The sequence below is a fragment of the Drosophila miranda genome, chromosome XL (assembly GCF_003369915.1).
Source record: "Drosophila miranda strain MSH22 chromosome XL, D.miranda_PacBio2.1, whole genome shotgun sequence".
Lineage (NCBI taxonomy): Eukaryota > Metazoa > Arthropoda > Insecta > Diptera > Drosophilidae > Drosophila > Drosophila miranda.
In genome coordinates, this window is record NC_046673.1 from 24433318 (window position 1) to 24447862 (window position 14545).

The window sequence follows — 14545 nt, forward strand, 5'->3', positions numbered from 1 at the left end:
TCGAAAACGCTTTCTTCTAGCTTTTATACGTCCGTACTCTATGAACTGGATGTTTACCCAATAACTACACGATGCTCTACCCTGAAAATGGTTTCAGTGCATGGGAAAATGTCTGGATCTCCATTGACTATCCGCACCCAAAAGCTATACAAATTCAAACAGGAAGAAGGGAAGAAGCTTCCGAACAACCCCAATCCTCCCTCTTTGCTGATCAGCAACCCCTACCACTGGACTCGAGGGTGAGTCGTGGATGAGTCGAGAGATCAGAGCAGATCAGGTTCTGTTCTGTTCTGTTCTGCTGTGGAAAGAAGTAAACAGGAATTCGCCTTTGTTTTCGATATAATTTTGTTCGTTTTTTTTGTTTTATTGTTAGGATTTTGTTGTGTGTTTTTTGTGGATTTTGTCGCCTTTTGTTGTACGATTTGTGTACGATTACGAGTATATATAATTTATCTTAAAGACAATTAACAATTATTACAATTATTATGGTACACAACTAGATGGTTTCTCTCCTCCTTATATACTCCTTACACATAGGATGGTATATGGTATATCGGTCTATAGAGTTATGTACACACATGCAAAAAAAAAATCACTTTCTCCTAGGACTATTAAAAAAAATGTGGACAAAAAAAATGGTCTCTTCTTAGGGCTAACGATTATATATATATAGAGTACATATAGTAATATCTATCTGTATAATATATAGACTTTTGCATCTGCACTTTTTTCTGTAGATTTATCAACAATAAACACATTTATATATAAAAAAAAACACTAGATGGATCTCGTTCTACGGGTTTCTTCTCCTCAAAGAATGATTAGAATATCTGTAGAGTCACACGTGGCTCGACATCACGATACCCGCGACTCACTTGGAGAGAATAAGAGAGAAAGAGAGAGAGAGATAGAGACAGAGATATATGGGGGATCAGGATCAGGTATTGGGGCTTAGTGATTAGGAGCATGGCATCGGTTTCAACCGTCAACAACAACGAGGATGAGGATGAGGATAAGGAGGACGTGGATTGTGGATGGTGATTGGTGATTGGTAGAGCCTTAGGCCGTGGCATGCGGATGATAGGCCGCTGCCCAGGCATTGTGATGATGATGCGGATGCGCATGCGGATGATGCGGATGCGAGTGCGGGTACCCATAACCGGAGGAGCCGGTGGCAAATTCCGTGGGATAGCTGGCCGCATACTCCGACTTCATGTGGCCAATGAGGCTGGAGTAGCCGCCACCGCCGCTTGAGTGGCTCGATACTGCATTGGAGCCCGCACAGCTCGAGCTGGAGTCCTGGCTGGCGCCGCTGGCGAGGCCGGACATGGTCAATCCATACTCCGCCGCCAACTGGGATTCGCTCTGCATAGCCAGGGCGGCGTAGTGCTGCTGCTGCGATGCCAAAGCGGCCACAGCTGCCGATGCGGAGGCGGATACAGATGCGGATGCGGAGGATGCCGATGCCGATGCAGATGCCGATGGGGATCTGGCCGAGGCGGAGGAGGAGGACGGGGAGCTGGCCGTGACGGGTACTGAGGTGGCGGTCACTGAGGTAGTCGGTAGTTGTATGGCACGATTGTTGGCGGCACTGCTCCACGGCTCGTAGCTGCTCCCCAGCCCGATCTGCGACTGCTGTTGCTGTTGCTGCTGATGGTGGAGAGCCGCTTGCTGCTGGAAGAGTGGGGGCGGCGGGGGTGGAGCCGCCAGCGAGGTTGAGGCGGAGGATGACTGCTGGTAGAGATTGGCATAGGGGGCATAGCTGTGGAGCAGGGCGCTCTCCGGCTGCTCCTGCTTGAACTCCACAGGTGGCGAATGGGTCTTGGACTTTTTCTGGAGCTTCTCCGCCTTCTCCTGCTTGATGGAGCCGGAGCCGGTACTGGAGGCAATGGCTGCCGCCGCCTGTTCCTTGGCCTCGGCGGCGAGGGCCTTCTTGCTCTTCTTGTCCTTGAAGTGGGTCTTCTTGTGCTTGCTGAGGTGGTCGCTGCGCGAGAACTTCTTGGAGCAGATGGGGCAGGCGTACGGGCGGTAGTTGGTGTGGGTGCGTCCGTGCCGCTGCAGCTCGTCCGAGCGGGAGAAGCGCTTGCCGCAGGTGAGGCAGAGGAACGGGCGCTCGCCTGTGTGCCATCGCAGGTGGGTCTTCAGGTGGGAGGCCTTGCCGTAGAGCCGCTCGCAGCCGGGTATGTGGCAGATGTGCTGCTTGCGACCCCGCTCGTCCGGGCCGACAATGGGCGGCAGACCGCTCATCTCGTTGGTGCAATTGGGGCAGGTGCATCGCACCGAGCGACGTTGCAGCTGCGTCTGGAAGGCGATGTCGTCGAAGTTGAAGCTCGGATAACTCTGCGAGGACCACGGCTGGTACAGGCGCTCCTGGTGCGAGAACCAGGCGGCCGACGAGGACATGCCCACCGCGTTCCCGTAGTAATCCGACGCGTATTGTGCGTACGGGAATTGGCTTCTGCAAGGATCGCAAAAAGGGATGGAAATGGAGGATTAGTTCAGGGGCTATCATGGGAGGATTCGAGAAGCACTTTCTTCTTTTCTTTCTTTCTGTTATCCTTTCTTCCTTCCGGCGATATTTACCTTGAGGGCAGACCCGAGTAGGCGGCTGCTGCCGAATTCCATCCGTAGGCGGCGCTGGCCACCGCCGCTGCCCCCAGATCCGCGGCTGCCGCTGCAGCTGCTGCTGCCGCCGCCGCCGCTGCTGCTGCCGAGGATGATGATGAGGGTGTGGATGCGGATGCGGAGGATGTGGCTGCTGTGGAGGCGGCCACTGCCGCTGCTCCTGCTGATGGCACGGCGATCCTGCTCTCCCCCGTTGCGGTGGGACTGGCCGAGATGCTGGCAAAGGACTGGGCCGGCGAGGGGAAGATACTAGGCGACACGCTCGCCGAGGATGGTGCCGACTGGATGCTGGAGTTGGGCGAGGCCGTGCCCGTGGAGGAGGCCTGTGGCGGATATTGCATTTCCATTTTCATTCCGGGTTTCCCGATTCCGATGCCGATGCCAATCCCAACGCCGTACAGCGGGGAGCTGCTGGTGCTGCAGCCGCTGATGCTGGAGCTGCTGGAGTTGGAGTTGGGGGTGGTGCCACTGGAGGCGCTGGCGCTAATAAAATCATGCGACGATTGCTGCTGCTGCTGAGTATGTTGCATCTGCTGTTGCTGTTGGTGTTGCAAGTGGAGCTGTTGCTGCTGGTGCTCCTGCTGCTGTTGCAAATGGAGTTGCTGCTGCTGCTGCTGTTGCGGTTGCTGTTGCTGCTGCTGGAGATGCGGATGGGGATGCTGTTGCAGGTGGGGATGCTGCTGCTGCTGCTGCTGGGGCAGAGCATAGGGATTCAGGTAATTGCAGGCCGCATCAATCATATTGTAAATGCAATTTGCGTGGTGATTGGATGCTGATTCCTGGATGGAGGAAGAGGAGGATGGTGGTGGCTCCTCTGCTATGGATTCCTCTGGATGCTGCTGCTCCTTCTGTGCTCCTTCTGCTCTTCCTTCTGCTTTAACAATTTTCGCACATTTCGCTCTTGCACTTATTGATATTTGTCTTGTAATTATGGCACGCTTTTCACTTTAGTTTTATAATTATAGTCTTTCCACAGCCGCTGGTTGCTGGTTGCTGGTTGCTGCCACTACCGCTGCTTCTGCCACTGCCACTGCCACTGCCGCTGCTCCTCAATAATTGCTGACGTCGATGCGTCGCACACACGCGAAATGGAACCGCAAAAAAAACCCAACGACCGAACGAAGCAAATTAAAGGCTGAAACACAACCAAAAATTCACAAGTCCCCGGAATCGCGTGGTATATATCGAGTATATATATATATATATAGTATATAGATCCGAAACAAAGTTGCAGTTTTTACTGTAGACGGTGCTGCAAACGAGGGGGGCCGCGCAGCTCTCGTTCTCGGATTCGAATTCGTTTTCGGTGTCGATGTTGATGTGTCGATGGTCGGATTCTCTTCGTCGTGCTCTTCTCTGCTGCTTTGGTGCTCTGTTCTGCTGCTATGCTGCTTTGCTGCTGCTGCGCGTGATGTGATACAACCACCGTTAATTATCGTTCTCGACTGAATTCCAAAACGCAGCGAGAGAGTCTAACAACGTACAAAACGAATCACTGATGACGGCAGCAGCGGCGTCGTCGTCGTCGTTGTGCGGGTAGCGGCGGGCAGCATAGCATGCCAGCAGCAGCAGCAGCAGAGGCATGTCATAGTGCTGTACTCTTCTGGCCGACTGCTCGGGTCCTGCCTCACTGTGGCTGTGGCTTTCTTTCTCTCTCTCTCTCTCTCTCTCTCTCTCTCTCTCTTTCTCTCTCTCTCGCGTTCGCTGTCTCTGGCCTGCTGCTGGTGGTGTGGTGGTGGTTGTTTTTGGATTTGCCTTTAGGGCAGCACTATCTGTCTCACTTGCTCTCGGGCACTGCCATGCTTGCGGGCTCTCTCTATCCCTCTTTCGTTTGTGCTTCTTCTTTTCGGGTATCCGCAGGCGTTTTGTTTTAATTTCTATGTGTGGGTTTGTGTGTCAAAGCAATTGGGTGAGCATTCCATTTTTGTGGTGTCGTGTGGTTGTTGTTGCCGCAGCAGTGGTTGTTGTTTTAATGCCTCCTATGGTCAATCTTGTTGCTCCTTAGACTCTGAGACCTGACCACTTCAAGCTTTAAGCGAAGGATATATGTACATATCTCCTATAACTTTCAAAAGACTTCAATTATTCGACCATACAAATCAAAGTTAATTATTTTCAGATTTTTCAACACTTCTATCCGTCCAGATAATTACATTTATTAATTTAGAAGAATGTAGTAGATACAATTGAATAATATAATGTTACTTCTTATCTACGAATATACTTTTTACATTTGCTTTGAATTATGTATATTTTCGCAAAAGATTTATTGCAGATTAAGATGCAGATTTATTGATCATCGAACTTCAAGGGTATGTTAGCTTCGTCTTTTAAATTGAAGAATCCATTTGCTTAATGTTAATTGGGCTTTGTTCTCAGTAAAGAATAGCAAGGTAGTAAATATGGAAGTAAATCGACAGATTTTTATCCCTCTTTATAATCCCATTATTACCCATGCATATGATGTACACATGTATACCCTTTCTCAACCCATTTATTCCCATTTGTTTTCATGTAATTTACTTTTTTTGTTCAAAAGAGAACAAAACTAACAATTTCTCAAGAGTAAACGAGACAGGCAAAAGAGTCAGACATTGCTCATCATTTTAATTAAATTAAAATTTCTGTTTTATGGCATTTAATTTTTCACTTTACACCATCTACCTCTCCCTATCTCTCTCTATCTCTCGCTTTCTCAACATCTAAGAAAAGGGAACACAAGAAGAAGAAGAAGAAGAAGAAGCGAAAGGGGAGTGAGGTTAGAGACGGTGCTGGGAACGGGGAGCGGGGGCATGGCATAATTCAAATATCAATACAATAACAATAAAAACTAATAAATTTGTGGTCGCGGCCCAATGAAATAACTGTATTTAAAGGGGCGTTAACCAAACACCACCACAAAAGAGAGACGCAGAGGCGCAGAGCGGGCGAAGGCGAGTGCAAGACGTCGACAGCAGCAGCAGCAGCCGCGGGTCTCTCTTTCTCTCTCTCTCACTCTCTCTCTCTCTGTATGCGCTTGCCTTTGCCTTTGCGTGCATGTGTGTGTGTGTGAGCGCACATTAATCACAATTGTTGTTGGCTCTCCTACCCAACCCCACCCCACCCCACCCTACCCTTCTGGCTATCCATTTTTATTATGCGGCGTCTTTTTTATTACGCATACGCAACGTGGCTCCCCGGCCACAAATTTTACGATTTGCTGCCGCTGCCGCTGTACTGTGAAAAGATAATGATGACTCCTAAACCGAAACGAGCCACGGAAACAAGGGGCACGCAGCAGTCGGCCAGAGTGATCGACGGGAAAGCTACCCAGTACCACCCCATCGCGAACTCGCGAGCTTTGAATCACTGTCGTCCCATTGGGACGATCCACCGTCGTCCTGGGAAGTTTAACATAATATCAGGGTAACTTTAAATACCAATCCTATAAGTCGCTATCCAACATCACTGATTAACCAGATTAGGGGACTAGTTGTATCTCTGCTAACAGTGTTAATATAATCGTGAAAATCCCTGGAAATTTTGATACACATTCCAAAGAGATCTGTAGATATGTAGATAGTGTCGACCGCCAATTCATTCAATTCTTGTAGAACGCCAAGGAAACAAAGAAACAAACTTTAAAAGTGCTTCAAGTTCAACCAACTGTATCCCATTGATTATTTTGATATTAAAGCAAACGCATCCCCTATGCCCGACACTCCCTGGCTGCTTCTCTGGCACTGGGTATCCTCTGACTGGGACCGGGACTCTCTGGCTCTCTGGGGTAACATGTAATGAAACGGAAGATACAATTATATTGAAGCAACAACAACACCAAGGAGTAGAAGGAGAAGGAGAAGGGGGAGAAGGAGAAGGAGAAGGAGGAGCACTGTCTCGTGCTGCCAGAGGAGCACTCTCTTCTGCCCTTTTCCCCGCCCTTCGGGTAGCTCCTCCGTTGGCGAAGATTTATGACAATGCTGAAGTCAACTAGACCTGAAGACTGTCTGCCCTTCCCTGCCACTGCCCTGCCCCTGTCTACCGGTCTGGCCGGTCTCCTGTTTGCAGCTTTTGTCCTTGTTCTTGTTCTTGTCCTTGGGCCACAGCGTCGCCGCATAATCAATTAGCAAAAAAGGAGCCAGGCCGGGCCAAGGAAAGTTCTGCCTCACGCTACGCCGCCCCCTTTTTTATTCCTGCCAGTAGGTCAAGTGAGATGTGGGAGTGTCTGTCTGTCTCTCTGAGTGGGGGGAGGAGAATCAGATGCCAGATCTTTGAAGAAAGATCTGAAGAAGTGTCCAAAGGAGGAGCGCAGAGCTAAATAGCTGAGAAATAGGCAAAGAAGATCAGAGCAAAGTGTATATTTGTACACATCAAGGGAAAGTCTCTGATATGAAGAACATCCAGAAAAGGAAGAACTTTCAGAGGAAGGTTAGGTTCTCGCCACAAATCTCCACAAATATTGTGCAATGCTAATCTTTTCGGTGGGATTTGAATCCAAATCCAGTCTCAAGCCTACACAAACAGTCAACCTTTCTTGTCCTTCCCCTTACCCCACCCAATCCTGATTCAATCCCCGATTCAATCCATGGCGATAATCAATTGATTAGCCAGGACGAGCCCACCAAACAGACACAAACAACTGTCGTTCGAAGTGTCTTGCGCGGATCAGGATCAGGAGCAGGATCACGGGGATTCAGACGATTCAGACAATTCAGGTAGAGATCACAAAAGTTTTGACTTCTGTGCATTTAGCGACACCCAAAGCTCCTCATCCTCACCCGCGCCTGGGGATTTCTGCACTAGATCGCCGCTAATCCACGCCAGGAGCGAAGCGTAGCGGAGCGGAGCTGGTGAGGATTACCGGGAGGGAATGTTGTGCTACCTAGCCCCTGACTCGGCTACGCCTGAATCGTAATTATTGATTCCCTGATCCCTGATCTGACGATCCACCAATCCATCCATCCATCCATCCATCCATCCACCACCCATCGAGCAGATTAATATCATATCTTCCTGGTCTCGGATTAAACCGCACCCCTGGTCGGTGGTCAGTCGCCCCTGTGGGCGGGTGGGCGAGTGGCTGAGTGGGTGAGTGTGTGGGTCGGTGGGTCTGTGTGCCTGTGTGCCTGTGTGTGTGGGGCCATAAATGCATAATCCACGTTTTACGATCGCTTAGCAGGAAAAGTCAAGGGATCGTCTGCGGTAATCCGCAACCAGAGAGGGAAGGAGACAGATATACAGTACATGTAGATCAACAGCCAGAGAGTGTGAGCGAGAGACAGATAGAAGTCGAGCCTCCCCTCTAGGAGTCACAGGTATATGGGAATCTTATTCAATTGAAATTTCGCATTCCGTTCTAATCCTTTCGGTACCCTAACCCTTGCACTCCTGCGCTCTTGCGCTCCTGCCTACTGCCTCACGATTCGGAATCCTTCGATTGCCTTCCCTCAACCCGATATGCAGATTTATGTTAATTGGATTTATGGGGATTTTCGCATTTAAATCCTTTCACTGTCTGCAAATATTTTGGCCTTTCTATCGTCTTTGCCCCTGCTCTTGCCCAGAGATTAGCCACGAAACCCTAATCTCCCGGGGTTTTTCTCGCCAATTGACTTTGAACTCCGACATATCTCCTGTATACTTATTCCTATATCTCTTCTTCGCTTTAGTCAAAGTCTAATCCGTCTGATCTGTCTCAAAAATGAACCAGAAAGGGCCGCTCATTAAATGGCATTCAATATCGAAACGTTTTTGTCGAGGCAAACGTGGGATGCGGCGTTCCAGGGCTCTGAATATTCTGATTTAGAAACCTAAAATTATACTTGTTCAAAATTATTCTTCGTTTTTGCATAGTAATCGTAAATGCAAAATCTTTATAGAGTCGTAAATGTGCAGAGACAATAGACTAGGGGTTTATTCAAGGGTTTTTAAGCATCCGAGATCATTCGAGCACCCAAAAATTGTCTTAATTGAATGCATTTAATTTTCATATCGAATTTAATAACACATTAAAGATATTCAAGATTAAAGATATGCTTTGCTGTAGGCCTTGCTATCGTGAATTGTGGATTGTCTGCGAGCAATGCCTCAGGGCTATTAACATTCTCTCAGATATGCTCCAATCGTGCCTGGAAACCAGAACAGAGTTTAAACATAACAAAATACATGTAATTAATGACATTACCTTCCCTTTCTTTCTGATCCTATAAATCCTTTCATTTCGTATAGCCTGTGGATATATCAGAAATATGTACATGTTTAAGTGCCTAAAGCACTTGATATTCGAGATCCCAGGGCGAACAACAGCTGGCTGCTAACCTCCATCGATCCATCGTTCTATCGATCCAAATGGGAATCAGGGAACGCCTTCTCCTCGGACTCCGGACTGTGCCGACTGTGCCCCCGTCTTTCTGAGCGACAGATTGCGCAATGCCTCGATTTTGGCCCAAGGCCAGGGCGCGCCTCCTTTGACCTTTTCGGACGGTGGGGGCGGGGGCGCGCACTTGCAACCGAATCTTCATCTACTTCCAGGGAATTCTCTAATCAAGCGGCTCCGATGCAAAAAAACCAAACACACACAAACAATAGAATCAAACAATAAATTTTAATTTCAATAATAAATATTTCTCGTGTGCGTGTGCGTGCGCCTGTCCGTGTCCGTGTCCGTGTGTTAGGGGCAAGGGGCAAGTGACAAGGGGCACTGGCACTGCCACAGGCAGGGGCCGAACCGCGAACAAGATATTAGAGATCTCCTAGGAGACCATTTTGCACTAAAAATGTCAACAGCATCAATTTACAAGACCCCGAAAAAAGAGAAAGAGACAGCAGAGAGAGAGAGAGAGAGAGACAGAGAGGGAGAGTGCCGAAACAAGAGGATTCTAACACTTCCAGGGAAATCACTTTACCCAACAGCAAGGAAAATCCTACCCAAAAGGAAGGCTCAAAAGGCAAGGCACTTGTTCGCCGCTGGACGGGTGGAAAGGGGGAAGGAGAAACAGGAGCGGCAGCCAGCCAGCGAGAGAGAGCCTCCGACTCCGACTCCGACTCTTACTCCGCTGGAGAAGAAGAGAAGAAGCCGCCAGGACCATAAATGGGGTGTCGAAATGATCATCAGTTTGAGGGCGCCCCGCGGCGGCCTTCGGTCCTCTGATCTCTGGCACCGCACGCCCCGCTGGGAGCGAGAGAGAGGCATAAAACAGTGGCAACTGTGGGAAAGAAACAGACATAGAGCAGGGAAAGAGCTATGGGAAAAATCGATTAGATTTTCGCAAAAAGAAAAGACAAAAAAAAAACAAAACAAAATATGGGGAAAACAAGGCGACAAAGCAGGTTACAATGAACAAAGGACGACTAATTGGTGCGATACTAAATTGCGAAAGGCTCTAAAGAGAGACCGCTGTTCCTTTCAAAGTCCTTAGATGTCCTGCCGTTGCTCCTTTGTCGGCAAATGGCATGAGAGTCCGGTGACAGCGTAGACGGGAATATGCTCTATTTTAGTATTATTATTTGGAAATATGGCTAGTGCCAAAAATGTTCCCTATAGGTTGATTAGCTTTAAAGTTTGTAAAAATAGTTAAAATTCAAATTCCAACGGACATTTTCCCAAACAACAGACGGCGCATTGGGCAGTTAGCAAAGACACACGCCACACGAATTTAGTGCTGACTCTGCGCTACAGAGGGCGCTGTCTTTTGTCATTTGACAGTACTATATATTTTGTATTTTCACATTTAACAGCACTTAATGTTTGGTATTTTCTCTCCGGAGTGTTACAGTCATACTTAAGGATGGCCATCCCTCCGTGAGCAATTCCGATAGTCGTGACTGACAATGAAAAGATTTGAATTGGCTATTGCAGAAATATTAATACAAGATTTCTACAATTCCTATATGATTTTTAACATTTCTATTAATTTCCAACTCTTATTAGACAGACGCCCGATATATTGATGAATCAAATTATAAATATTGCCGAGCTGGGAAAACAGAACACGATTAATCCTGATTAACCATGATAATATATCCCTTAGATAATTTTTCGTTAACAAATGTATGCTTTAGACATGCTCAAAAATACTAGAGAAAAATCAGGCAAAGTAAGATTTCAAAAGTAATTCCAATATTCACATTTAATTGCCTCATTATCGCTGCAAATTGCTGAATAAATACGAGTTATCTAAATAATACTTTTAGGTCATACAAAAATGTATTTAAATATATGACAATCCAGCTAGTTCCAGAACATTCCTTTTCAGAATTTATTTTCATCGTAATACTACAAAAAAAAAAACCAAAAAGCCGACCGCGACCCAGTTTTAGGTGCCCTAAAAGTCACGGGCTTGCTACTTGGGGAAAAAAAATGAATAAAATTAAAAATTACACCATTGCTGAGTCTAGTTTGAGCAGGAGTAATATTTCGAAATCGAATTCTGTAATTTGAATGATGAAGCTAGCCGGGATTTCACCAATTCGTAGCTCTATGACGGAAGAGAATACCTTAAAAACTTGTGAACGATCGTGGCGGCAGGCAAATTGCTCATCTCTGAAGCGGAGAGAGCATAAACAAGGCCTACCCACCCCGCCCCCCCCCCCCTGACCACATCATGGCGCACTTTTCCAACAGCGGAACAAAAAACAGAAAGATAGAAAACGTAGGAAAAAAATTGTAGATGAAAATTGGCGCAAAAATTACACGCGAGCCCCGAAACGTGACGTAGTCGTGACGTTAGTAGACTTGCAAGGCAGCCGGCGAAACGTATGTAGAAGATCACACTTGGTCGCAATTAATGGCGCACTACCAAAGAATAGAATTCAATAATTGGACAAATGCATTTAAACGTAAAATATGCTGGGCATTATGCCCAATCGTCACTGGACATTTTGGAAAGAAAATGATATTTTTCTCAGCAGCGCACTCTCAGAGAATCCACTCACTCGCTGACCGGACTCGTTAGAGTGCGTCACGCCAGCTGGCCCGCTTACACGCACGCAGGTAATGCCAGAGAGATCGGCTCTGTCTGTCTCACTCACATTCGTGCCAACGTGTCTGTCTGCGTGTTTGAGTGAGAGTGCTCTCTGGCTGAATATGCGTTTGTGTGTGTGGCCCAGCAGCCTAACCGCCATAACAAAAAAATTGTAAATATTTATGCGGCCGCCCTTCTAAAGCGCGCGCCAAAAAAAAACCGAATGGAATACGCATCCGGATGAAATGCGCGGCGGAGCAATGGTTGGAACTGTAAGCCAGCAGCTAAGTAGCCTTTTATTGCGGAATAATTCACAAATAAATGTTTGATTCCGTGCGCTCTTGTTTCGATGGCCACCGGTTCGTCGGACAAGGACAACACTAGTGGTGCGTCCTGTGGCGGATGTTTGCGGCCTGTTGTCGCTCTCTCTGCAGCCGCCCGCTCACCGAAAACATGCTACTCCGCGAGTTGTCTAACACTGTGGCCAACAGAGATGAGTGAAAGTAGTGACCCGATCTGACCCGTTTGTAGCAGAAATGTGAATTTTGTAATATGGTTTTCTGATAAAATGAATCCCCATAAAACCAAGCATTTATTGAAAAATTAAAATATTCGTGGCGATTCCATGAAAAGATTTTTTCGAGTGGAGTTTGTTTCGATTTTACTTTGCTTCAACATATGTATTAAATACGGTTGCCCATATCGATGTTTCCAGCCATTTGCTTATATTACGAAATTCATCTTATGAAAGAAAAGTTCAATATGCCAGAAAGGCGATATCTTTAGAGGTTCCCAGTCTGATTTTGTGATTTCCATGCGTCTTCAAGCCAATAATAAAATAATTAGGAACATTTGCCGGAATACCATATACCATTCGGCAGTGCATTTCAGCTATGCATATGATATGTTTCCTAACTTACGTTATGTACATATGTATGCCCACATGTCTGAGCTGCATGCTGCATGTCCCTATCATGTTGGGATTTGTCCGTATTCTTGTCCTGAACATGTCCAGAAAAAGGAACATGATCGGACATGATCGTGAAAGAAGTGATCTAGTAGCTTAAAAATACTTTGCCAACCAGTCAGGACATCACTACCGTCGACCACTCGCTGGCTTGTTATCTGGCCCGCTCTCTCGCTCTCCGCTCCCGTAGTAGCGGGCCCGTAGTCGTTTCAGCTTCAGTCTTTCTTTCTAGTTCTGTTGCTACTCGTTCGCGAAATCAGTTGACTTTCTGCTGCAACACAAGCGGATGAAATTTTTTTGTTTTAGTGTTGCGAAAAAGTTTGCAGCAATTGCCAAAAATCGGGGAAAAATGTGAAAATTATACGGTATAAATGCGAAATTCGACAAAACTCCATAGAATAATACAAAATTAAGTGCGTGGCAAAAAGTTGCAGTTTACAAAATTAATTCGCCGAACAGAATTACCTGAAATTTTTTCCTAATTAACTACGATATTTTCTCGAATTATGGATTTGCCGGCCAGAATTTTGTGATTTTTTGCGGGGCCGCCAAAATTGCCTAATGCCCAAGCACAACACAAAAAATTTCTGCAATAGAAACTTTGAAGCGACGTGAAGAAGAAAACGACGAGCAGAGCGACACAAAAAATGGAATATATTTCTGTCGTCGTCTCTGTTTTTCTTTCCTTTTCCAATGCTCCTCGCACTCGCTGGCCGCTTACCCATAGTGTGTGTATGCGCACACACCAACACCATTAAAATGCTAGCACACTAGCAAACGTGCGAGAGCGTGTTACTCTCTTTCTCTCTCTGAGTCGTGTCGCTGTGAGTGCTAGTGTGTGTGCGTTTTTGTGTGGTGAAAACTTACGAGAATATATCTGTACACGCGTTCCGTCCCGCTCTGGCGACCGCCACTGTCGGTGGAGCTTGGTCAGCATGACGAGTGGCAGACAGAGACCCCAAACCCAAAGCAAACCAAACGCAGAGGCGCAAAAAGCTTTTCGTCGAAAAACTTGCGAGTAGGCTCTCGATTTAAATCTCGTACGATGATGGCCGCCCGCTGCTGCGCCTCCAATGCGGAAGCGAAATCAAAATAATGCAATTTTTGCTTGTCAAAAAAACTAACGTCAGAAATTATGCCTTCTCTGTATGGGGAGTAATTACTAGAGTGAAATTTTTGGCAATTTTCCCTGCCATTTATTTTGTGGGAAAGGCGACTGTTACAAAAAGGGCGGCACTTGTTTGGCCCTGGCGGCAAAACGATTTGATTATTTTTCCTATTTTTTAACTGCTGCGCAAGAGCGAGAGGGGCTACACGTCCACGTCTGGTTAGAGCTAGCGAGTGGGTAAAATATTGCGAGTGTGGGAGCGAGTTCAAGTGCCGTTGTCAAGTCGTGTCCGTCCGTCTGTGGCGGTGGCGGCGGCGGCGTAGGAGTCTGTGTCTCCGTCTCGTCTCTGTCTCGCCGAAAGGAGGCAGGAGGCAGGAGGTGGCGTCGGCGGAGGAGGAAGCTGTGGTGTGGCAGGGGGGCAGAGCAGCCCGGCCAGAACGCGGCAAGTCGGCTAAAAAGATAAATAAATATTGGCAATCGGTAGCATTCGCCGCAGTAGCCAAAGTAGCGGGAATGACATTGTCGCAGCCGTGTCGTAGTCCCGTTCTGTGGACATCTCTCACGCACACACATACACACAAACACCGAACCCCATGTGTTGCTGTGTCCTGTGTCTTATGCTGTGTTTGTGTTTTTTTTTTACAGTTAAAGTGCAATGTTAGAGCAAAGACAACGAGGAACGACGACGGAGCAACAACGAAGAATGCAGAAGCAGCGGAAGCAGCAGGACTACGTAGCAAACGCAACACAACAATAATTAAAAGTGCAACAATTACAACAACCAAAACAACAACAACAACAACAAACATGTGAATTGCGTTTTTTTTTTTACCAAAACCAAAACAAAACCACGAAGAACAAGTGTAGCCAGAGCCTGAGAGAGAGGGAGAGTGAAAGAAGGAG

General features: G+C 47.1%; 1 protein-coding gene and 1 long non-coding RNA gene across 2 annotated transcripts; both read right to left on the reverse strand.

Moving 5' to 3' along the window:
• Nucleotides 1–348: 348 nt before the first annotated feature.
• Nucleotides 349–4095, reverse strand: LOC108164682 (transcription factor btd). The gene is made up of 2 exons (XM_017300544.2): nt 2584–4095; nt 349–2458 (listed from the first exon to the last, which is right to left on the reverse strand). Exons 1-2 carry the CDS (start codon nt 3363–3365, stop codon nt 1060–1062), a joined length of 2181 nt encoding a protein of 726 aa, XP_017156033.1. The 5' UTR covers nt 3366–4095; the 3' UTR covers nt 349–1059.
• Nucleotides 4096–8569: 4474 nt separating this feature from the next.
• LOC117188293 lies at nt 8570–8900 on the reverse strand. The gene is made up of 2 exons (XR_004472548.1): nt 8789–8900; nt 8570–8732 (listed from the first exon to the last, which is right to left on the reverse strand). It is a non-coding gene; the product is annotated as an uncharacterized LOC117188293 (long non-coding RNA).
• Nucleotides 8901–14545: the final 5645 nt, after the last annotated feature.